Genomic DNA, 25409 nt, shown 5'->3' with positions numbered 1-25409 from the left:
ACGAGTTGCTGCCCCAAAGGAAGAAGTTCAAATATCTCAGAGTGGGAGATTTCCAGTTGGATTGGTGCAGCATCTCAGAAACTGCAGTCTGAGAGGAACTTAGAAACAAGAAGTGAGTTTTTAATGCTGAAGATCCAAAAGGACCCGAGGGGGACCAAAACACCAGGGAGTAAAACGAGGACCATAACTGAGCAGCAGGGTCAGGACTATTTATACACCAGGACCGAACTCAGGAGGGCAACGAGAAACAGGTGAAATGAAATGAGCCACCATCCCTGAAACAAGGAGGCACTGAAACACGAAGGAAACAGGAAGACGAGACAGAGGGAGGCGATGATCACAACTACGACTACACAGACCGAAACATCAGAAACAAAAAGAGTGAAAAAACATGAATATACCAAAGTCACAGAAATGAATCCATCTGCAGGGCCGTGGACACTGAATCTGTCTGTGGGGGTAAAGAGGAGGCGGTCGGCCTGCATTGCTCTCCTCACCTACAGCTGCAGACTTTGACCATAACCAGGCAGAAGGTCGAGGATAAAAACAGCAGAAATGTGCCGTGAACTGCAAATCAGCAGTTTCAGCAACAAACACAATGTACAAAAACAAAAACCAAAGTCCTAAACAAAGCCAGGAACACACTGAGGAAGACACACAGATGCTGTGACAAAGGCACCGTTAGCCTCACGCACACCGGGAGCTAACGGGGATTGGGAACAGGTGGGAAACGAGACACAGGTGAAAGCAGGGCAATAAAACTAAAAGACACAGGAAACAACTACCAAAATAAAACAGGAAGGAAACAAAATAACCAAACTACAAACAGAGAAACTCACATGGAACATGATACAAAGGAGCACTCGACAAAGGAAAGCTCGAATAGGTAAGGTAAGGTAAAGTTTATTTATAGACAAGACAAGTCACAAAGCGCTGAACAAACAGTCAATATAAAAAATGAATTACACCTTTGCATTAGAACAACAGCACATTTCATAAGAAATCGTGACCTGTGTCTCAGGTCAGGTGTTGGAGGCATGTCACACTGAGAGGAGACCCTGAGGCCGGAGATGCTGTGGAGACGTGAATGTCTCTCCTGGGAACGCCTCCTCACAGAGGAGGAGGAGTGGCAACAAAATGGATGGATGGAAATCATGAAGCTGATAAACTGAAAGATTACATATAAAGTAAATAAGCATTAATATATAATATGAAATAAAACCAGAAGCAAGTGTAAAAAAATAGATTGATTGATTTATAGATTCATTCATTTTTATTTTTATTTTGGTACTTTTGGCCTTGCATATCAGCCAGTTACAGAAAGTAAAACAAATTTAATACTTTAACGCACAAAAACAAATGAATGCATAAACGTGTTTGAGAACAGCTGTGCTGCTTCATGGCCTCCACCTGCTGCAGTGAAGTGAGTGATGCTCTCTGATTGTGCCTGCTGCTCTCTGCTGTTTCCTCTGGTTCCTCTGAGCAGGCTCTCCTGAGGATTGGAGCTGGCTGCGGCTGCATATTTATTGCTGTTGTTTAGCGTCCCCAGAGGTATCGAGCAGAGGCAGCACTCGCTGTTTTATGCTCCACATTTCTGGAGCAAACTCACAGAAAACTTTTGTACTTTGTCGCGGACTTTAATTAAAAAACTTTCCCCTGAAATCTGAAGTATTTTCAGGCACCAGACAAATATGTGCTGCAGCTGAAAAGACCAACTCACTAAAATGTGTTTTTCTATCATATTCACATGTAAATTTGAATGTGAATCATACTGTAATACTGTTGATACTGGTTACCTGTACCTGTGAGGTGACTGCATCCATTCCTGTAAACTCGTCTGAAGATGGAGGGTTGTTGATGTCGAGCACATGACTGAGTCAGAGATTTTAAATGAAGTAAATAAAAGCTGTTTTATTTAGAGCAGGATGCTGATGTCATCAACATAATTTACTAAAATATAATTCTACATCTTAAAGTCGGGGGTGGGGGGGTGTCTGCATTGACCTACATGGATTTTATTCAGATCAGACTGTGTATAAAATGTAGAAGCAGAAACTAAAGAATCAGAACCTGCAGTTCCTCTGACATCCAGCAGAGGCGCCACAGTGAGTCAGTCCCCATAGACTCCTATGTAAAAAGTTTCCATCAGAAATAAACATGTTTACAGCTGATACAGAAACTGCTTTGGTCTCTGTGGGTAATTTCATCTTTATAACAGCTGTAGTGGTGGAGGATGTTTCTATAACTCACCTGTTTGCATTATTAGGGGCGTGGCCTTTTTAACTGACAGGTGGATGGTGACACAGGCGGCTGTAGCTGCTAGCTGTCTGCTAGGGTTCACTCTGAACTGGACCTCTGGACCGTGTTTGTGCTGTTGGAGCATTTTGGAACATTTTTAATGGGATGATCTGACCAATAATTTGACTGCTGTGGCTTCATTGGACTAACAGACCGTCCAAGAAGTTTGCTGCTCAGCTCCAGTTTGCTGAGTGAGATTCTGGGATTTTGATTGGATGTTACTGATTCTCAGATATCTGAGTCTGAGTGATGAAAACTTTAAAACCGAGTTTTCAGAAGTGAAGCTAAGCTAGATGTGTCCATCTTTCATGTACAGTCTATGGTTTTTACTCTCTGTGCACTGTGTTATTGTTTCTGGGCTTCTGATTGGACAACATTTCTTCATGGTTAGGCTAATATCGCCCCCGGTTGATTTGGCCTGAGATTATTTTTTGCCTTTTCATGTGGATGGAGATCTTTTTCAAAAGAAACTCAGAAAAAATCACCTGTGTACGTGTGGGCGTCACCTTTGAATCCTGTTTCATTCTGAGAATTTACGGCAGATCTCTGAACTGTTTTCTTGCATTTCTTTGTTATTAAAGTGTCTTTGTCAGTATTTCCCCTGCAGGTTCCTTTGTGACAGAAAGGAAACAAAAGACTAAACATTATATTTCATCTGAAAGTTAAAAAAAACAAAGGAATCTGATCTAAACCAAACACATTCAGGCTGATCTGAGCCTTTATGAGCGGTTTCTGTCCTCATTGTTAACTCTGGTACATGGATGCTGTTGGGAGCTGGAGCCGAGCCCTCGCTCTGCAGTCTGTTCAGGGCGTCACACCTGTCTTGGTGTTGCAGCAGGTGGAGATCTTCCTTCAGCGGCTCATTGATTAAATATTCTGGCTCGAGGCCAAAGAAGCTGTTTGACTGCACCCTGCTGTTCCTGAAACCCGCAGGGTGTGTGTGTGTACGCAGGAATTTGGAAACCTCGTTAGCGAGCTACCTTTGTGATTCCTTGTGTGCACACGTATGTACACGCTTGTTAAACTCCCTGTTTTTACCAGCCGGCCTCCTGCTGCAGCACCTTTTCTTTGTGCTTTCTCTGAGCTCTGCGTGCCGGGGCTTCCCTCTTTTCATGTGGCACACACACACACACACACACACACACACACACACACACACACACACACACACACCCACACACACACCTCATTAAACCCCTGCTGTCAGCTACCTGCAGCGGCCGTGGAGGCTGCTGTCGGGGCTGCGTTGTGTCAAACAGGGAAAAAAGCGAAGCTTCCTTTAACATGAGAGATGGAGCTGGTGGAGTGGGTGCAGAAGTTTCCTGTGTTTGACTCCTAACTGTAGCAGACACAGGTGGAGGTGGGAATATTAAGGTGTCAGAGCGTGAGCCGCGATCCGTCTGCCAGCTTTGAGCTTAAAGACCTGTCCTGATCATTTTCTGCAGGTTTAGGCCACAAACCCCGCGAGCCGAGCCAAACTGCTGATGAACGTACCAACAAGTTACTGATGGGTGATAAGGAACCGTCCACACAGGCTGCAAGGGCCCCCCCGGGCTGCTGATGGGCTGCTGATGTCTGCTGATGAGCAGTTTGGTCCACTCTCCTTCAGCCCCCCCCCCCCCCATAGCAGTCAGCAGGCTGAGGTCTGGACTCTGACTGGGCCGTTGCAGCTCCTTCATTCTTGCTGCTGAGCTTGGATCATCGCCCTGTTGGTGACCCAGTTTGGTCCCAGCGTTGGCCTCACGTGTGCCATTTTGGTCTACAGAGGAGTTCATGGTCCACTCAGATCCTCCACCCTCCTCCACCGTGCTGAGAGCTGCTTTGAGGTGTTGGTGCTGATGTGCTGAGTTTGGTTTCCTCCAAATATGCTGCTGTGCATGATGGACAAACATCTGCACTTTGGTCTGTTTGTTCCAGAAGTCTTTGTGGTTGGTTCAGATGCAGCTCAGTAAACTTTAACCTTTAACCTGCTGACTGAGGCCTGTAGAGTCTCAGATGGAGCTCTTGGGTTTGTTGCAGTTTCTCTGAGCTCGAAGTGAAGCTGCTGGGACGTCCACTCCTGGGATCGTGTTAACACACCTGAAGGATCCAGACCTGCAACCTGCAGAAACTTCTGCTTTTATAGAGGTGTTCACACTGATGATGATCAGCTAATTTGATCACCAGCAGCTGGCTGATCTAAACTCTGAATTCCTGTGGAAGCAGTGAGGGCTGCACAGGTACCTGTGAACACCTTTTTACATGATTTTAAAGGTTGTTTCTGTTTCACTCTGTGTTGAGCTCGTTTGTATGACTCTAACTTATTTTTCCCTCATGCTCATCTGATGGTTTTGTGCAGGTGTTGAGGAGGAAGAACATGTTTTTTCCAGATGTGTTTTCATTGACCTCAACAAACGGTTTTCCATCTTTAAGTTTTCTCTGTATTATTGTCAGGGCTTTATCTTCCAAAATAAAGCACCTTGGGCTGACTGTTGTTGTGAGTTGGTGCTCTATAAATTGATTGGAATTGAACTGAGTTCTATCAGACTCTTTGGTCCTGACTCGGTGCATCAGTCTTGGCTTTGGGACTCGGTCTTTTCTTCAGACTTGAGGATTTTGAGTTGTTGAGACTCGGGATATGTTGGATATGTTGCTGTGAAATTAAAAGTAGAAAATGTTGATTTCACAACAAAGCAGAGATTTAAATGGCTTTGTTTGACTATGATATACACATGTCGGGTTTCTCCTGGGCTGTGAGCTTGGCCCGGGGACTTCAGCCCTTCAGTGATGATGTTTTTATTCAAGCTTGTGTTTCCTGATTGGGTCAAATTATCCTTAATTATCATGTATGTTGGAGTGTGCATTACTGGGTTCAGGTTTCAGCTTGCTGGCTCTGTGGTCTCTGCTGCACGAGTCTGGCCGGTGTTGAGATCAGCAGCTCTGACAGTGAGACGAGGGCTGACCGTCTGCATCTGTACACATCTGGTTAAGGACAGACTGGTTCTGCGGGCAGGTGATGAGGTGTCTTCAGATTTCAGATGATATTTTCCCTGCAGCTCGAGTGTATTCCTGTCTCTGGACCACAACAGTACTCGCCCGCAGTTGGCTTAACATATTTATCAGTGTTACAGCCGGCTGTCAATAAAACTGCCTCCGTCTGTCTGTGATGTATCGTCGGTGCCAAAAGAAAACCTAGTTTCTGTCAAATCAAACACTGCATTTAATTCCAGGTCAGAGGATTACTGAGCACACTGCTGCAGCAGGAAAACGCATCCTTCCTCGAGTTATCCAGGAGAGTTAAAGAGGCTTTAAATACCACTTGGTTGGAAAATAAACTGTCTAATTACAGCGCAGTTATCCAGAGAGGAGTCAGAGCCAGGAAGGAACAATAAGAGCAAACAGGGGGACAAGTTTCAATACTTTCAAGTGTTTCCTTGAACAGGATCGTGAGCGTGAATGTTCACCCTGCTACAGACTGGTAACCTGTCCAGGTGTGCTCCACCTCTCACACCTCAGGGTTCCAGCCAGAAAAACTTTCAGTCCAGTGCATTCTTTTGGGGTGGGGGGTGTAGCTTTAGCTTACTAATGTTAAACGCTAAATGCTGCGCTCACTTGCTAATTGAGAGATGGTGAACAGTTAGGCCTGAATGACACTTCTGCCTCTGGTCTTTGCAGGTAACCAGAAATCACCTCTGAAGTCTCCGCAGTAATCACAGTCTTTGTGGATGTGCAGTTACGTTTCTCTGAGGTGCACATCAGGTTATGTTGCATGTTACAGCGTAGGGTTCAGAGGGGATTTCCTGTTACCTACGCAGGACTGACGCAGAACTCTATTTCAGGCTTTATTACACAGAGCGATAATTCTTTATGCATATAAACTAGCAGAGTTACACTTACATATGATGCGTTCAGCGTGTCCCAGAGTGCCGTTTCCTTCCACTAATGGGTTTGCAGAAATCACGTAAAAAAAAGCCTACACAACAAAAACATTATAATCCAGGTGTTTTATTGATCCAATCAGCTGCTAACAGCACTCCCTATGTTCAAATATCCGTCATCACGTCAGCATGACGAGGCCTCTCACAGCTCCTGGGATCTTAAGTTTAATATCAAGTCTGAAATTGTTCTTTTAGTTCCTGTTTCCTTTTCTTTCCCCTCGCGTTCATGCTGGTCGCCATTTTGCTTTCTGTAGCTCTGCAAAAGAGCGAACAGGATGAGATCACACGTGCACATTGTGAACAAAACATGCCTGATGGTAGATTGCAAATTCTGGTGAAATGATACTACAGTGCAGCGATCGAGCTAAGAAAAAATCAGAGTCTGGTATCAGTGACGGGGTGCAGTGTGAGGGGGTGCACTAATTGCAGTGACAGAACAGTTCTGATAACGAACTGGTGGAAGGCGACCTCAGCATGGCACAGCACCGGGCGATCAACCGCTGGCTAGAACCCTGCATGTTCGCAGGTATAGACTCCAGCTGTCAGGGATGGATGGACTGAGCTTCGGCAGAATTTTACTTACAGAATTTACTTGTCCAATCTAAAAAATACACACAAAAACAGGGAAATGGAATTTGTTGTGACTGTGAGGCTGTGATTATTTTACCTGCTGCAAACTGAGATGAAACTCTCAGTGACTTCTTAGAAAGCAGGACAGCTTGATGTAAGGGATCTGCTGATGGACAGCAGGTATAATTCTCTGCTCTGAAACCTTAAAATCACCGTGTCTTTGGAGGCGTGGCTGTCAGAGAGTCTCCAGAAAATATGATGACAATTTCTTCTTTCATTGCCAGGAAGAAAAATCTGAGATAATTAGTCATGAACCGCCTAAAATCTGAGCCTCCCTTCAAATTCTTTTCATCTCCTGGTGGCTCAATTAAGTCCGCTGACAGCAGCAACACCTTTCAAATGACTAATTTCCTGAATGCCTCCTGCAGTTTCTTTTGAAATTTGACATCAAACACACTCAAGTATTCCTCAGGTGTTCATCACAAGAGCCTGATACGCTCGGCTTTAAGCTTTTCTGTGAGTCATAAAGAAGAGCAGTCCGCACGTCTGCAAGATTAGTTCATGTTTTCTTAAAAACATGTAAACAAAATCATGTAAAAGGTTTCTGGTTAAATTAAGGCATTAAAAATATTTGGTCGGGTTTAGAAAAAAGAACATTGTTTGGCTTTAAGACGATCCATTCTGGGTCTATAACTACTGATCCAAACTCAGCCAGACTCAAGGTAAATTAAACCCACTTAAACTCATTTCAAATGAAATCTTCATTAACTAAACTCAACTTAGTTACGTTATACCAAACCAAACTAAAGTGAACCTAAATTAATTTGGATTAATTCAAATGAAACTAAAGTCAGCCAAACAAACCAGTTCAATCTACTAAAAATAAACAAAAATGATACTACATGAATACTAAACTAGTTTAAACTAAAACAACTTAAATATAAATATGTATTTTCTCAGGGCCTTTGTGGTGAGATCACTGTTCAGTAAACCTGTTGTGTTTGTTTGTTTGTTTGTTTTCAGACTCTATGACGGTTCGGAGAGGAAAGAAGCTCAGCATCTCCATCCAGGAACACATGGCCATAGACGTTTGCCCCGGCCCCATCAGACCCATCCGCCAGATCTCCGCCTACTTCCCTCGCCTGTCCCCCACCTCCCCCACCCCCATCTCTCCCTCCCCGAACCCCGCGCCCTCCCCCCCGCTGTCCCTCAGCCCTGGCTCCGTGGCCTCCGGGATGGGCGGGTCTCACCTGCTGTCTCCTCTGCTGGCCCACGGCAGGCCGGGCGGGGGCGGGTCCTTATCTCTGCCCAGCAGCGTGGACACGTCGGTGGAGATCAACAGCTCCGACAGTGACGACTGCAGTGAGCCTCGCTGTTGGCATGTGTCTGTGTGTCGCTGTACATCTGCACACATCTGCTTCGCCCTGCTGACGAGGCCTCCTCAAACCTATTTTCATACATTTGCTGAGCTGCGGCTGTGATGGTGGTGAAGGCTGTCGTCGGGTCCCGGGGATGGTGATGCTTTCTGAGTGATGAGTTTCTGATTTTATCATTATAGTTATTGTTAATCTTGGTGACCTGTCCAGGGTGTATCGCGCCCTTTGACCTATGACAGCTGGGATAGGCTCCAGCTCCCCCGCTACCCTGAATTTGATAAACAGAAGAAAATGAATGGATGGATTATTATTCAGTATTATTATTATTATTATTATTGGAAGCAAAATCTAAAGAAATGAGGGGTGGCTCAAGACTTCAGATACAAAAATCCACGAGCATCCATGACGGTGCAGCTCAGCTGACTGCTTTCACTTCCATCATTGTTCTGGTTTCTAATTTGGTCTTTATGTTTCCATCAGATGGGCAGAAATCATCTTCATTCACTTCATCCTCTTAAATCTCTTAATTCTCCCTCTGAAGAACAAATCTGTGGCTGAATTATTCCTCATCTTTTTTAATGAATCATATTGTTTACTCGAGGCTCAAAGCCGGCTTTGGCGAGAACAAAAACAAATATTTTCATTCTGAATTAACAGCGTTCGAGTCTCTTTAGGCTAATGTGCCGTAATCTGCAGCCTTTTATGTGGCGGTTCACACGGGCTCGAGACCAAAGGTCACGGAGTCTGCAGAAACATCACGAACGAGGCTCCGGGGACCCGACGGCTGCAGCAGCTCCAACCTGATCATTTAATCCATCTGACCAGCGGCAGCACCAACAACCTTTCCTCCACCGTTCGATACATAATTCATGTCTTTATGTTGGAAAAGCATTATTAATGCAGCTCACACATGCGTAATGAACACATCTGACTTGTTCATCTCTGGTGCTGAAGCTCGGCCGGACTACAGATGCCGAACGTGTTTGGGGAGCAGATAAAAGATCCGACCGGAGCCAAAGGATGATCAGGGACGCCTGAAACGTGTCTGCATGGGCTCCTCCGGAGGAACAGGAGGAGAGCGATGATGGTCTCGCAGGGAACACTCGCTCCTCCGTCCTCTCCCTCCATCACTGCTTCAGCTGCAGAATAAACTGTGATAAATGAGTCAGGCTGAACGCTGACATGTTTTCCAGCTCTGCTGTGATTCAGAAAGTGAAGAATAATTAGAGGTTTTTACCATTTTTATCCCCTCATTAACATATATTTGTTTTGCAGTCAGTGGTTGATGATTTTTTTTGTGTTTTTTAATGATGAGGCGTCAGACTCATCAGCGCGGGGAAAGCCTGAGGGAGGAGCGGAGCGCCCGAGTTTGACAGTCCGTCTCCTTTAACTCGAGCTCGAGGCTTTGATCAAACATAAAAGACTCGCTCGCTAACAAAGCACGTCTTTATGGCAGCGCTCCTTTGTGCGCGCGCGATCTCTGCAGCCTCAGGTTTCATCACCGCAGAGCGATGATTCCCGCGCAGGACCGTGTGGTGCTGCTGAGATGTTCCACTTGTCTCTGCCTCGGGCTCCTGTAAGTCGGTGTAGGTGGGTGGAAGCAGGCTCGGCTTTCAGATTTTGTGCACTGAGAGTCTTTTTCTTATTTCAGCTCAGTGTTCAGGACTGCAGTGGATTCAGCAGAGAGGGGAAAACCACAGGAGCTGTTATCTGTGCTCAAAACAGCAGCCAGAAGCAGTGAAGTTTCTGTGGGGGGGGCAGCACTGGAGGATCAGCTCAGATCATTTATGGAAAAACAGCCAAAAGACTCGAAACGCTCGGTTACAGAAGCAGAAGTTTCTGCCTCTTGACATCCTGAATCATCCATAAGAGATAGAGACTCATCACAGACTCATCCTGATGTGATATTAATACAAAGTCATTATAAATGTGAATGATCTTTGTGAGCTTCAAAATTAACCTCATAGGATATAAAGTCATCTTAAACCCTTCAACACCAACCGTGTGGTCGCCTGCACCATGTTTCAAATGTCCCGCTGTGTGCGTGAAATTACCGTAATAACCAACTGTGGTGTAATTACGGTAACGCAGCGCGCTCGCACAGACGTGTTAGCGGTGATACGCTCGGTGTTAATTATGAGTGTTATGAGAAAGTTTCTCAGAGTTTTGAGCTGCTGAGTAAGAATCATGAGTTATATTATTCATGTGTTGATGTACATTATGACTAAACAGGCGTCCATGCCGGTATCTGATGGCAGTTTCGTATCAGCCATGTTAGCTAGTCATTTAGCCGTATCATCTTCGTACTCGAGTAGTAATCAGGACTTCCAGGGTTTTCCTTGTGCTCTATTTCAGATGCTGTTTTTGTTTTTCACATTTTCTTTATGTTTTTTGCCTGCTGGAATCTTTGCTGGCTGTGTATCCGTGCTGTCTGCTAATTAAACATTTGGATTTGTTGATTTGTACCCGACTCCGGCTGACTGAAACTAAAACAACCCTCGCGTTTGAGTTTCAGCTTCTTTGTGTCTGAGCTTGTTGGGTTTGTGTTACAGTCTTTATGGCTGCTTCACAGCTCATTCTGCAGTCATTTCCAAGTCTTTCGGTCATTTCGCTGAACATTAAATCATTAACATTAAATCGCACCAGTCACAGCGTCCGTCCCTGAATAAACCTCGGTCAGCGAAGAAGAAAAACCAGGAAGTGGCAGCGACTCGTCTCTTTCTCACCGGTGCAGATGAATTACGCAGCCATTAATACGGGACATACAGCCGCTCAGGGTTCAGCTCATGGGTGCAGTTTGGTGTGTAAGCGGTGGTGTGCTGGGATCGGACAGCCTGTGAATCACATGAACTGTTCGCTGTTACTTGCATGAACATTTTTACCCTGTTATGTCTGCACCGTTGTAATCAGCCTGATGAGTGTTTGCTTTGCTTCATCCGAGGATTTTCATGCATATATGTGACGTGCTTCATCACAGACGTGCGCTCCTTTAAATTGGATTTCCAGCTTCTGATTGCATGACATGCCTGAGATATTCCTCTGTTCTCTTGTATGCTTTCAGTTCAATCTGACATGTTTTTTTTTTCAGTTTTTCATGGCTGTTGAGGCGAGGGTTGTAATCATGTTTTTTCTTATGAGTCATGAATATTGTCTGTTTCCTCCCTCTGCCCTCGTGATGCTTCCTCAGCCGCTCTGGGAACGCTGGAGTTCGAGCTGAGATATGAGCAGAGCTCCAACAAGCTGCACTGCACCGTGCTCCGGGCCAAGGTGAGGACGCGCCGCAGGCACGAATACGTTCAGTTTCTTTGGTTTTGGTCCAGTAACACTGAGAGTGTGGTCGAAAGTAAGTGGACACGAAAACATTCAAGCTTCGAGCGTTTCTCCGATTCCCAAACGTAATAAACCATTTCAGCTTATTTCACCTGTACAGTAACTCCAGTGTATATCACACCTTCATACTATCAGGACTGAAAAACACATCTGAGCTCTGTTAGTAACTGCAACCAAATCAATTTTACACCCACTGCGAGCGTCACAGTGGGTTTCTGTTCATCGTGGTTATTTTTCTCTCAGCAGCTCAGAGCGTCGGTGTGATGATCGAGCTGAGTTTAATGTCTGTGACGTGGAGCAGCGGAAAGAAGCGTTGCTATCCAGGATGTTCGATCAATTTTCTTATAATTCACTGGAGGAAACTTCAAAAAAGTGCATTCTGGGTAAACTTTCAGGGCTCAGTTTTCCTTTAGCATGAGTCGGCTGCAGAATACTGAGATCATCCACAGACCCTCAATGATCCAGGTCCTTCTCAGCTCGCTCTCTGTGTTTCTAAGTCCTCGGATCCACATCACAGCTGGTTTCTGTCCTCGTGCAGAGTTTAGATCCTCGGACCGTGATCCTGAGAGCCGCAGGTGCAGCTGTACATTCTCACAGGTTTTAAAGTCACGACAGTACTGTGCAAAAGTCTTGAGCTACCCCTCATTTCTTTTATTTTGGAAACTGGGAAATAAGTGCAGCGATTCTTTTTTTTTAACGTGCAGATAAACATGGAGATGCACTCACTGCTGGACCTCTCCTGACCTCCTTACATACTGACCATGATTTGAACCAAAAATTTGCATCCATCGCTCCATCGGCCCTGCTGCTGGTGTTCAGTGCAGTCCTCGTGTACTGTGGCAGACCTCAGCCGTCCTCCCACTGAGACCGTGTCTGACGAGGCTTCGGCGAACAGTAGAACGGGTTTGTTGGAGTCTGTCGCATCAGGAGCCGATTGGTTGGTGACTTAAGTCGACTCCATTTCTCAGCTGATGTTCATCTCTGCTGCTGCGGAGACAGAGGGGAACCTGGGAGCAGCACCCCGGGATTTTCAAGGAAAATTTCTCCCATAAAAATCAGCCCAAATATTGTTAGAGGGTTTTTTAAGTCAAGTTATAATCCATGCAGACACTGGCAATAAGTGTTAATAATAAGATATGAAAAAGTTGCTTAAAGCGGATTTAACACAGAGAACTATGTTATATAATTAAAGTCTGCTCTCAGCGGGGATTTCCACTCATCATAAATTAAATCTGCTCCAGTTTCACATGAACCAGTTTGAATTAGATTCCCCTCCACAGACCGAAGAATAATGAAGGCTGTGCTGTAAAATATAAACATGATCCCTGATAGCAAATTCAGATTTATTGACCTGCTCGGACCTGCGGGTCTCCTGCACAGATTTGGTCAGTAAACTTCTCTCCCACAGAGTTTAATTCCACAGGGATGCGGCTGAGGAGTAATCTCTGATTCTGGATCTGAGGATGCTGCAGGAAACCGGTGCATGTGTGCTGGCTCAGCTCGTCGCTCGGCTCTCACCGACCCGTTAACGGAGTCCCAGAGCAGGTGTTAGGAGTCAGGAGGAGGTCAGATAAGAAGCCTCGGGCTGCTGCTGGAAACCAGCGTTTGGTGTGAAGAGCAGGTGTCGAGCTGGAGTGAAGAAAATGAATCTCTTTACTGACATTTCAGCCAGTTTGATGGGCATCTGTGGTATGCACCCACCATAAACTCTGATAAAACATGACAATTTCAGCTTTTTTACATCAGGATGAATTTGGCTTCATTTGAGGATGGTGCCTCTCAGGACGGCTTCAGGTTGAATATCAGTAGCAACAGATTTACTGCACTCCTGGAATCAGATGCAGAAGTACCTGCTCACAGGTGTTTGACACTAACTCGCTCAAATTTCTGACCACGCTTCAGTTTAATATTAATGGAGCTGCACGGTGTTGGAGGGTTTTCTCCTTCACACCACGTGGGACTCATTCCTGGGAGCCATCAAACCACACCACACATTTCCTCTTTGTGAGCCATTCCTTGGTGGATTTCTTCACGTACTGAGGAACGTTTTCCCATTTCAGGCAGAAGTGTATAATATTGTATGTTTATGTTCCTGAACTGGACCTCTGGACCGTGTTTGTGCTGTTGGAGCCTTTTGGAGCATTTTTAAGCTCCAGTTTTTGTGAAATTCTGGATTTTATTTGGATGTTACTGATGAGCAGGTATCTGTTTCTGTGTGATGCTCCCACACAGTCTGTGGATGCAGACTGATAACCAAGCTAGCTAGCATTAGCTGAAAACTTAGCACTCGACCCTGTCATCCAAGTATGGTCACTTCTGACTCCATAAAACCAGATTAGAAAAAGGTGGATGTAAAGAGTTACCTCAGAGTGCATCCCTCACCCTCCTCAAATTTTCTCTGTGCTGATACCACGCTGCTGTAGACACCCAGTGCTGACAGACGCCATCAGGTTCAGCAGTTTTCAGCTGTATTCAGAATCAGAATCAGAAAGTTTTTATTGCCATACAGGTGAACAGGTTCACAGCATTAGGAAATTGCTGCGGTACTTCGTGCTTACATAAAAACAATAAGTATAAAAACTATAAGACAATATTACAAATATACAGAGATATTAGAAAACTATAACACAATATTACAAAAATATACAGTGCAGAGAATAATTACGATAAGTCATAATCATTTAGTGACTGTAAAGATGAAAGAATGTAAATTCAGATATCAGTCTGTCGCTGCTCTGCCCACTGCGGCGCGTTACTAACTGGCACGTCAGTCAGTTTTCAGATTGACTTTAAGGTTTTAAGGCGTCACATGGCTCGACGCCTTCTTACCTCTCTGATCGTGTGAGTCTGCACATTCCCACTGCATCCCTGAGGTCTGCTGAGCAAATGCTGCTCGCCGTCCTGAGGTCCAGATGAAAGCACAGAGGAGATCGGGCCTGTGCAGAAACTGTGGAGCAAACTGCTGCTTCACATCAGGACCTGCAACATCAGACACTTTTAAACCTCTTTGAAACCCATTTTTATCCTCTGCATGTTTAATCAGACTCAGTTCTGGGTACTTCGCAGTTGCTGTTTTTAAATGTCCTATAGAAATAAACTTGACTGTTGTCCCTATCTCACAGTGAATCCTTTTACAAAATCCTGGATCCACATCATGATCTGGATCCCCACCAAAATGTAACCAATTGTTCTTTGTACCACCCCCCAACACTTATCCTGCTAACAGACAGACCAACGTGACTGAAAACATCACCAAAGTTCCCCCAAACACGATAAAGGAAACGTTTGTTTTGTTGCAGTATTGTGAGGCAGCAGGGGCATCAGTGTGAATGAACAGCACTGTGTTACCATCATTGAGCCACAGATACTGTAAGAAGCTGAAGTCTGATGGAGACCTGCTTGTTCCTGTTTCCTGGAGCTGTGAGCTCGCTGCTGAGGCTGGTGGGGGTTACTAACCTGTTCAAACACACAGAGCGAGCTGGAAAATGAAGCGTGCAGGTTTTCTTCTCCTGCAGAGCTGCATGTCGGCCCATCCTGCTGCTGTATGTACACAGATTCAGTTATAAAGCGTGTGGGGAGCTGATTCTGGGCTCTGACTGATTTACGATGCTGCAGCCTGTTGTCTCTCTGCAGCCTCCATTTGTCTCTCACTTGTTATTGCTGACACTTAAATTGGACTCCTGTGTGACAGTTTGATCTGAATTATGGCACAGTCGCTTCATCTCATGCCTTCACCTTGTTTATTTGAACCGGTGGGTTTATTCCATCCTCCGGGCTGCTGTCTTTTATATTACATGGTTAGAATAAACTCTTCGTGCTCATTAATTAAACAAAAAAGGCTGTTTGTACATTTTTCCACCAAAGCTTTTCATTAGTCACACTGAAGTTACCTTCAAACAACTACAAATGGATTTCTGCCAATTCAAAACATTAACACAAAAGATGACGTCCAATCAACTCAAACTGACATTTGCTTTTGATTTGAGTTACAACTTCAGCTCAGCTCACTGTCTCAGTTATATTTTAGAGTGCAGAGGCTCAGCAAAGCCTCCGGATAAATGTTCTTCCTGGGTGTTTGCTCCTGAAATGAGAAACAGGACCTACGTCCTGATGGAGGCGGGACGCTCAGGACTTTGAACCAGGAGACTGAGGTTCTGGTCTTGGGTGGGGCCACTTTTAACTTCCAGTTTCACTCGATGTTTGGTTACATTAAAACATCAAAACTAGGTTCAGGTTTTAAAGTCCTTATTTCATTAGTTTCATTTCAATTCAGTTTTATTTATATAGCACCTTATCACAACAAACAGTCTCAAGGTGCTTTGTATTGTGGGTAAAGACCCTACAATAATACAGAGAAAACCCAACAGTCAAAGCGACCCCCTGTGAGCAGCACTTGGTGACAGTGGGAAGGAAAAACTCCCTTTAACAGGAAGAAACCTCCATCAGAACCAGGCTCAGGGAGGGGGGGGGGGGGGGGGGTCATCTGCTGAGGGGGGGAGAGACAGAGATTAATAATAATTATTGATTAGATACAGAGTGGAGTATGATATTTCCTGTCGGGTATCTCGTGGCCCAGTGCTGGATGTTCATATTAAACATGACCACAGCTTCTCACAGTGAGGTCAGTGTATCTGCAGTAATCCCTGTGAGCCAGAAGTTTCTCAGTTTTTCCTACTCTTTGGATTTAAGAGCACAGAAGCCCCACAAGGTTCAGACCTTCTGTGTATGATGGGCAGCCAATCAGAAGAAAGCTTTCTTAAAGGGGGTGGAGCTAAAACAGCTTCAGGCAGATAAAGGATTGTTTTGAACTGTGAGTCATGCAAAGCTGCTGTAGTGGAGTCCAACATGGAGCCAGCACCTAAACTTTATTACCTAAATCTAATTGAATACGTTTGCCTGACTCTGACTGAGGTTTATTGCTTCACTGTAACGAACCAACAAATGAAATTAAAGTGTAAAAACAAACACAACTTAATTATAAAGTAATACAGAAGGAAGAGTTAAAAACAACTGCTCTGTGTGGGATTCAAACTGAATATTTTAATTTATGATCTCCCGTATACTAAAACTCATTTAAATGAAAGGAAATCTGCCGTTTTTGTCCCAGTTTGTGTATAAATGCTCATCCAGAGCTGGATGAGATGAAGCTGTTGGCTCTCAAAGAGAATTCAAAGCACATTTCAGAACATTTTCTGTCACCAGAGTTATTTGTTTTGTCCTGAAGCTGTGAAGTCTTCAGATTTTAATGGATCAAAGATCAGCACGTCTTTGAAAGCTGCTGTTAGTCCTCTGCTGCGGCTTCCCTCTGAGATCATTGTGACACAGATGCAGTCGGCTTGTGTAGCTCTCGCTCTGCGGCTGGATTTCATTTCAGCAGCAGCATCGAGAGAGGAGCAACATAAAGGAAAAAGAATACTAATAGAAACACAAGTGAGGATGAAATTGCTTCATTTTCTGAGGGATGGGAGATAATCTGAGCACCTGCTGTATCCTTTGTCTCCTCTGCTGTTTTCTTAATTTGAGTACCTACTTGAATGTCAATGATTTCCCTCCTGGCATCGACTCATTTCTGCAGCACATTCAAGCAGGTGGATTAACTCAGTGCTCCCTGCTGGGCAGATACATTTCTTTCTGCAGGCACGAGGGAAAGCTGAGGGTTTTAACATTTCTAACATCAGCAAATAAAAGACATGCCTGATAACTGCTACAAGAAACATGTGGCACAATAATCCACTGATTTTAAGGTTAAATATTTGATAGAAATATTAAGAAGCAGTTTCTGTGCTGGCAGTGAACCAGTCGCAGATGAAGCAGAAATAAACCACCTGCGTGGGTCGTCCTCCAGTTTTGACCCTCTGAAGGTATCTGTCACATTTCAATTCAATTTTATTTATATAGTGCCAAATTACAACAAACAGTCGCCTCAAGGTGCTTTATATTGTAAGGTAAAGGCCTACAATAGTTATTTGGGATCTGTGGTTCAAACTCCCATGAACCCTCCAGGAATCCTGCAAGGGTAAAGATCTGGTATCATCGTCCTGCAGAAGATGATAATCATCAATCCTCCTGAAACCAAAGTTTCAGAATCAGTTGGAGCATCTTTTCCATCATACGCCATGAAAGCCTTCCTCTGTAGGGTGGCTGGGCTCAGCCTTAAAAAAGGGTGGAGTGACACAAAGGAGCAGTGACATCCCACGTCACTGCTCCTTTGCGGTGGCTTGACCTCCTAAGGTGGTTTGGGTGTCTGAGCAAGATGCCTGAGCTGATATCCAGCAGTAAAATTCTAAATTTGATGTAGAAATTATTTACCTCATCTGTCCTGAGAGGACCTCAGGAGCCCCCAGGAGGAACTGGAAAACATTGCTGGGGAAAAGAAGGTCTGGTATATCCTGCTTTGGTCCTGATGACACCAGGAACAAACTTTGGAAAAAGTGTAAGAGGATGGATGGATGGCTGGATGGATGGATATCCCACTGGTTTGGGGTCTGGGGAGTCAAGAAGCCAGTTCATGACCCATGCCCTTTCTTCATTTCTGTGGTATGGCAGGACCGTTGTCCTGCGGGAGGAGTGTTTGGTCATGTGGGAAGAGGTGGGGCGTAATGTTTCTGAATATGTCTGTGTAGGTTCTCAGTCATCCAGGTCAGAGTATCTCTGGAGCTTGAAAAAAGGTGACTGGACTTCATTTTGTGTCTTGAAGACGTTCCTCCTCTCATCCCAAAGGCTTCTTCAGTTCTCAACCAAATGGTGGAGAGACCCAGGTATTTAAACCCCTGTGGGCGTAGTCCCCTGGAGGTGGTTATGACCCTCTATTGTTCATGTGCGTAAACACATGTGCTAAGGTGTGAAAGGAGTTGTGGGTCATTACAATCAGTGGTTTCAGATGAAACCAACTTAGGACTCCGCTCCATTGTTTCCTGTGGCCTATTGAGGTCACTGGAACAAAGGTGTGAATGGGGGCTGAGACGTCTGGGGAGGGAGCTCAGGACAGCACTGTAAGCGGGGGAAAAGTTGGTGATGTAATCCACCTCCTCTGTTCAATGATGGTTGTTCACAGTGGACATAGATGCTTCTTTCACTCCTCTTTCAAACCATCTGTCTTCCTGGTCCAAAATGTGAACACTGGCATCCTCAAAAGAGTGACCTTTGACCTTCAGATGCAGATGTACAGCTGAGTCTTGTCCTGTCGAGGTGGCTCTTCTATGTTGTGCCATTCGTTTGTGAAGCAGCCGTGTGGTTTCTCCAATGTAGAGGTCCGAGCACTCTTCGCTGCACTGAACAGCATACACTACATCGCTGATCTTGTGTTTGGGGGATTTGTTTGTTTCTGAGTGCCAGTAAATCGTTTACAGGCACATGTACATGTGGCACTTCTGGGAGAAAATGTTTAATAAAGTATTATTAGTGCTGTGAAAATATATTTTAATCATACCTCTTTATAAATGTTGGTGAGGTTGCCACACAGACTATACAGAAGCCGGGTGTAGGACCACTTTTTAACCCCTCACAGATGATGGAGTGCTACATCACAGTAACATTTTAAAGCCTCAACATTAGGAGTTTGGCGAACACCATGTTTATGTTTTGGATGTCAGGATCAAGTGCTAAGTTATTAGCTAATGCTAACTAGCTTGATTATCAGTCTGCATCCACCTGTCAGTCAGCGAGGCCACGCCCCTAAAAATGCAGACTTTATTTAGGAAGATGAGTTATAAACAGCTGTTATGAAGGGGGAAATTATCCACAGAGACCGAAGCAGTTTCTGTATCAGCTGTAAACATGTTTATTTCTGCTGGAGAGTTTTAACGTGGGAGTCTATGAGGACTGACTCACTGTGGCGCCTCTGCTGGACGGCACAGGAACTGCAGCTTTTGGTACTCAGCTAGTTTACCTCTGGAGTTGGTGAATATATTTAACATTGATTCAACAGTTGGACACAAACTGGACACCTAATGAATCCTTGTGTTGCTTTTTAACTGTCAGAGGCGGCAGTTCATTTTAAACTCATGACTGCTGAATGACGTTTCTCCTGCTAACTGCTTACACCGTCCAAATTAAACTGAACATCTGACACTGACAAGCAGAAGAACACGTAATTGAAACCCGGGGTATCGTAGCGGTCGACTGTGACACTGGATTATACGTCAGGTAGACGTGGAAGGTCAGATTCTTTGCGGCTCCTCGGTCTCATTAAAGATGCTGCGGGTGGAGGTGGTGTGAGGCGGAGGGGAATATGCACAGAAGGAAAAAATGCTCCATCTGCCGTCACTGCAAATGTCAAAGCTGTTGAAAGAGATTTAGGAGCAATTTGTCATGATGATGTGCTCCTGCTGATGAGGTCAAGAGATTCAAATCAAGTGTTTCATCTGCCCATGTGGAAAAATCATCTGTCCTGTCGCCTCTTAGTTTTTATGCTGCCGGCATATTAACAGCAGGAGGGAAGAAGATGTGAAGAAAATGTCAGGAATCAAAGATTATACCCGATAAATTTATAGTAATGTTATATATTATTAGAGTCACTGTTCAGAATATAGTAAATTACAGTTTTGAGTCTAAATAAAGTTCCAATGAGGGAATTCCTCTTTCTGCTGCTGTGCTGCATACTTTTCTCATCAAAATTAGTTCTTTTGCTGTTCTTTTTACCAATTTTCCGCCTACAACATGCATCTATTTAAAACTTAATTTCCTCTTATTTATATGTGTTTTCAGAGGAGTTTAAAATGACCTCTGTTTACAGAGGTGACCGCTTGTTGCCATGTGATTAAGGTTCATGTAAAAGGTTTTGATGTTTGATGCATGTTTAATAGATCGAGCTAAAGAAATCCCAGGAAGTTGATTCTGTTTATCTGGACGCAGCGTTTTCAGAGTGAGAAAATTGTTTTCAGAAGAGCAATAAAAGCAGTAAAAATGGAGGACCTGCAGAGAAATTTCACTTTGAATGGTGCGTTCATGGTCCTAGGTTTGTGTGTGCTTTTGAGTTTTGGATTTTTTAATTCCAGTCACGTTGAGCCTGAGTTGTTGCTGTGTTTTTGAATTCTGGTTCCTGGGTGCTTTTCATTGATGTTCTGCTGCTTTCCTGTCTGCTGAGTCTTTGGGTTCCTGTTCTGAAGTTTCAGGTGCTATTACTGTATTTCAGTTCTGGTCCTGACTTACTCAGCTCGACTCCACTCACTTTTGGTCATTTTCCCTTACAGTTGAGTACCGTCTCAAATAGGGTGGGGTTATTATATCAAGGCGGAGGTCCCACGCTGTCATTTGCATGCGACACAAATTCAAACGGTCCCTCCGTCTCGCTCCCTCTGGACTCTGTCGGCCACCAAGCACAAAAGCATGTGTGTTGGTTAGTGTGGACCAGTTTCCTCGTTTCCAGGTTTCAAAAACGGTGGGTTTGATTCTTGTGAAACAGTCGCTCTCGTGAATCATCTAGTGATATCACTCCCTGGCCACGCAGGGGCCATCTCTTGATGTCACATTTTGGCTCCACCCAGCAGCTGAGTAGGTACTAAAAAAGTACCTGGTACCAGGTAGGCTACTACCACCTAATGGAAAAATGAGTAGGAACTAGTGGAAAAGAGGCACAAGTGTCATTATGTTCACCTGCTCTCTGTTATCTGACTCAAGTTTTCTTCTCGGTCTGCAGGGTCTGAAGCCGATGGACTTCAACGGTTTAGCCGACCCGTACGTCAAACTGCATCTGCTGCCCGGAGCCTGTAAGGTGAGACGCAGCCCCACGCCATGAATATAATAATCAGAGGGTTGGTGTGACAGAGGAGGATGCTAGAGATAGAGGCAGGTGATCCAATGTGGTGACCCCTGAAGGTACCAGCCGAAAGAAGACGAAGGCCGTTCCACTGAAGCAGCGTTCAGGTGGATCAGACTGACTCATCGGAGCCTCGTTTAACTAAACCAACCTTTTAGAAATTTGTCTGTGCCTCACATTTCCAGCAGTGCATCACTGTGGTGGTGGTGTTCTGAGCAAAGAGGGGCTTTCAGAGTCACCACAGCTAGACTGAAGGAAACTGGATCATTTGGATCCACAGGGAAGTAAGCACCATCAGGAGCTCGAGACATCAAAGTTTATTCAGTAAAAGACAGAAAAATTCCTTCATCACAAAAACAAAATGTAATAAAGAAAGAAAATTTAGGCTCCAGTCAGTCTCAGAGGACAGAGACTGTCTAAATCACTTCTCAGGAGAGGAATGAAGAGCAAACTTTCAGCCGACATCGTTTCACAGTGGCTGATGGAAAAAATTACTGATGATTATCGGTTAGAGATTAGCAGCAGTAACAGAAAGATGCATGTTAGGAGTCCAACGCTGCCCAAAGGATGCTCCTGTGTATCCTCTGCTCAGGGGTAATCTTAGTGCCATTATTGCTGCAGATACTTCAGAGTTAGAAACCTTCCTGATTGTGCGACTGAACTGTGTGATTCCAGCTGTTGTGATATCCATTCATGTAGTTACTTTTCCTGTTATTCCCCTTTTTTATTTTATTATTTATTTCCTGACTTTAGCTTTGCAGTCCTGTGTACCTTCTCCCTGTTTGGAGTCTTACTGGGAGCATCTTGCATCACCCTGGTACAGATTTTGTGAATTCATTAAAGTTACTTTCATATTTCGTACCTGCCAGACTGCCTCGTGCATCTGGGTCCTCTTTTTGAATGCACACCGCAGGGGGTCAAACCCACGGTGAAACATGGTGAGGGGATGATTTGAGTCTGCAGTGAATCGACTCCTGACGGTTCTCATCGCAGACTATCAAACGCCGCCATTCCTTTAGATCCCGCTGCCTTTGGAGAGATGTGCACGCAAGACATCGGTGCCTTGACACAAGAGCTGAAGGGAAAACCATCCTGCTGTAAAGGATGGTCCTGGTTGGAAAGCGGTTTCCAAATGAAAGTGGCCGTTCTGTTTTGTGATATCGTGAGCTAAAGTAAGCTGAACAGTCCTCAGGTCAGCTCGGTACAGCAGGTTTGGTGCACTGACATTAATGAATCATAACAGTTACATCAACAATTCATCACACCTGAACATCCAAATAACCCAAAGGTTAAGTTTGAAAACTGATTCACAACAAAGGCTCTCAACACGGAGACAGAACCAGTATCTGCCCCTCCTGTTCAATAACATAATTAATGTATTTATTATACTGATAAGATCTTCAATCATCATTATGTACTTTATCCATCTATTCACTTCCGCTTATCCTGTTCAGGGTCGCGGGGGCGGGGGGTGGAGCCTATCCCAGCTGACATAGGGCGAGAGGCAGGGTACACGCTGTACAGGTCGCCAGTACTTTATTCACACAAAATACATTTTGGCTAAATGTGATTAAATATCCAGCAAGGTCTGCATTGCATTTTCAATTAATTGTGATCGTATAAGTCAAATGAGTTCAGCACTAACGCCCTCCTCAGCTGCCGTCACGCCCAATTCCAATATATATGATCTATGCAAACTCCTATACAGTCACATGATGTCTGCGCGAGTCAGTTCATTTCACCGAAGACAATCATGGCAAGCGCAGGAGGCAAAAATATGAGATTATAAAATCTGTGGAAGCAAAAATTCAATATTAGACTCCAAACTGTGGGATATTTTGCAGAGTCAGATTTTATCAGACTTACACATAAGACGGATTTTTTACAAGTCAGACAAAATTTCAGACTTAGGCGATTTCTACTACATGTGCATTTGCACAAGTAGGATAATGAAATGTAAAAATTCCACCCAAGCTGGAATTTTTGACACGTGTAAATGAGTCATACTCAGTCCGTGGGCATTTATAATACACAGCACTGCTGGTGTAATTTAATAAATGACAAACCATCGACCTCTCTGAGATCTCTGCCACTCAGAGCTGAGAGGCTGCTTCCTGCTTAAAATGGAAGCTGTTTATTTCTCTTACAGCAGATTTGGTAGAGATGAGAGTTTGTTTTTAGCAGGTTCAGTAACATCAGTGGCACTGACTCATTGTTTTGAGCTTGTTATTTTTTCTCTCTGAATTTTGATGAGCCTGAGGTAAAAATGTCACTGTGATCTGATGATGCAGAGACTGTATTTGTTTTTCTGCTCTTTCTTCTTTCCTGTCAAATGTCTGCTGTTCCAGTGGTGAATATTCATATTAAACGTCAGTTTCTAATAATAAAGGCAGTGCAAGCAAACCCACATAGTATCACAAGGTATTAACATACAAATCATAAAGAACATTATAGTTTACAGTTAGAGATTTTAGTAGCAGCAAAATTTGTCTTTGGATTAAAAAAATACATTTATGACATAAAACAGGAAAACATCAAGCTGAGTGTGGGAGTCTTTGCTGCTTGTATTCATGGTTACATTAGTTCCTCTTTTCCCTGCTCTCAGCCTCAGTATCAGTGCACCTCCTCACACACGGAGTAATGAGGACATTATTCAGCCATCACGCTCCAAATGTAGCTGTTTTTATTACGCTGGGCATCTCTGTCAGCCTCACAGCCCCGACGCACTGAGCTGTGCTTCCTGCTGAAGTTTCAGACAGCGAGCAAGAAGGAGGCCAGCTGTGTGCCAAGAGAAACACTTCCTCTGGGTCCTGAAGCAACACCCCTCTCAGCCTTTGTAACAGGTCGACTGCTCGCTCTGTGGTGTTTGTTATGGTGAGAGGGGAGGTCACATTTTATGTTGTGAGTTTAGATCAGCTCATGTGCCAGTGTACGGTGTAAAGTTCACTCAGATAACGTGCAGTGCAGTCAGGCAGAGCCCTGAAAGTCTTCCACAGGCTTTAGCTCACACAGTGGAGCCAAATCACCAGCCCTGCTTTAAGATACTGTGTAGAAACCATTTCTTCAGGGACGTTCATACATTTTCTGATGGAACTAAAACTCTGTTTCTGTGGAGAGATCCAGCTTTTTTGAGCAGCCATGCAAAACTAGTCTAAAAATAAGCTGAAAATGAGCAGAATACATGCACACTGCAGTTATATTGAAATATTTAAAAAGTGATTTTATTGTGGTTTTATGGCCTCTCTGTTTATGTAACGCTGCCTAAAATGTACCGTACATGGTTCAGTGGCGGCGCTGGCAGCAGCACGTTCTGGCTTCAGCTCATTTCAGGATTTTCAGAAGCTGTTTCAGAGCCATGAAATGAAATCCTCCTCCCTCAGAGCTGACACGGGGAATATGCAAAAATACTCAGGATGGATCAATTCCAGTTCTGATGGCAGCTAAACCTCCTGAGCGGGTCGCTGCACCTTCGGTGAGGCGACGGCTCGATTGTGATCTTTGTGACCTCATAATCATCGCTGGGAGGAAGCTGCTGCGTTTGTCTGGTGAGCTGCAGACAAATGTTCCCCCAAGAACAATAAAGTTTATCTCTATCGTGGATCAGGTGTGTTACTTTAATAGAAGAAGAAAAGCCAGAAATCTCGTGTCTCTGACCCGTTTTCCTTTCGTTCTCTTCTTTATGAGATCTCATTTCTCATATGACATCTTTACAGCTCTGCTTTTTTGTTTTGGTGTACGATCCTGAAGGGATGCAGCATTTATTGTTGAAATGTAATAAACGTTTAAATGACACATACGAGTCTGCAGGCTGAAACTGAATTACAAACCTGGATTACTTTACATTCAGTCTTTGATTTATACTTGAATTTAAAAAGATTTAAACACATTTGCTGCACCTTTTGAACCTATGTGTGAAGCTGCTGAAATTAAATGTCAAACTATATCAATAACTACTAATGTATGTGTGTGTGTGTGTGTGTGTGTGTGTGTGTGTGTGTGTGTGTGTGTCCTTCAGGCCAATAAGCTGAAAACGAGGACGATCCGTAACTCTCTGAATCCAGTGTGGAATGAAACGCTCACTTACGTCGGGATTACGGAGGAAGACATGCACAGGAAGACGCTCAGGTGTGTGTTTATAGGTGTGTTTGTGTGTGAGGCGCT

General features: G+C 44.3%; 1 protein-coding gene across 1 annotated transcript in view; it reads left to right on the top strand.

Annotated features, from left to right (window-relative positions):
* Positions 1-25409, top strand: part of doc2a (double C2-like domains, alpha) — a 67685-nt gene that overhangs the window by 10653 nt on the left and 31623 nt on the right. Inside the window, exons 2-5 of the mRNA XM_030736530.1 lie at positions 7809-8147; positions 11349-11428; positions 21129-21203; positions 25264-25373. Coding sequence (XP_030592390.1) covers positions 7814-8147; positions 11349-11428; positions 21129-21203; positions 25264-25373 — 599 coding nt within the window. The 5' untranslated portion in view covers positions 7809-7813. The remainder of the gene's footprint in view (positions 1-7808; positions 8148-11348; positions 11429-21128; positions 21204-25263; positions 25374-25409) is intronic.

This window comes from Archocentrus centrarchus, chromosome 8 (assembly GCF_007364275.1).
Source record: "Archocentrus centrarchus isolate MPI-CPG fArcCen1 chromosome 8, fArcCen1, whole genome shotgun sequence".
NCBI lineage: Eukaryota > Metazoa > Chordata > Actinopteri > Cichliformes > Cichlidae > Archocentrus > Archocentrus centrarchus.
The sequence above is the reverse complement of the archived record's forward strand: the minus strand, read 5'-3'. Positions and strand labels throughout refer to the sequence as shown.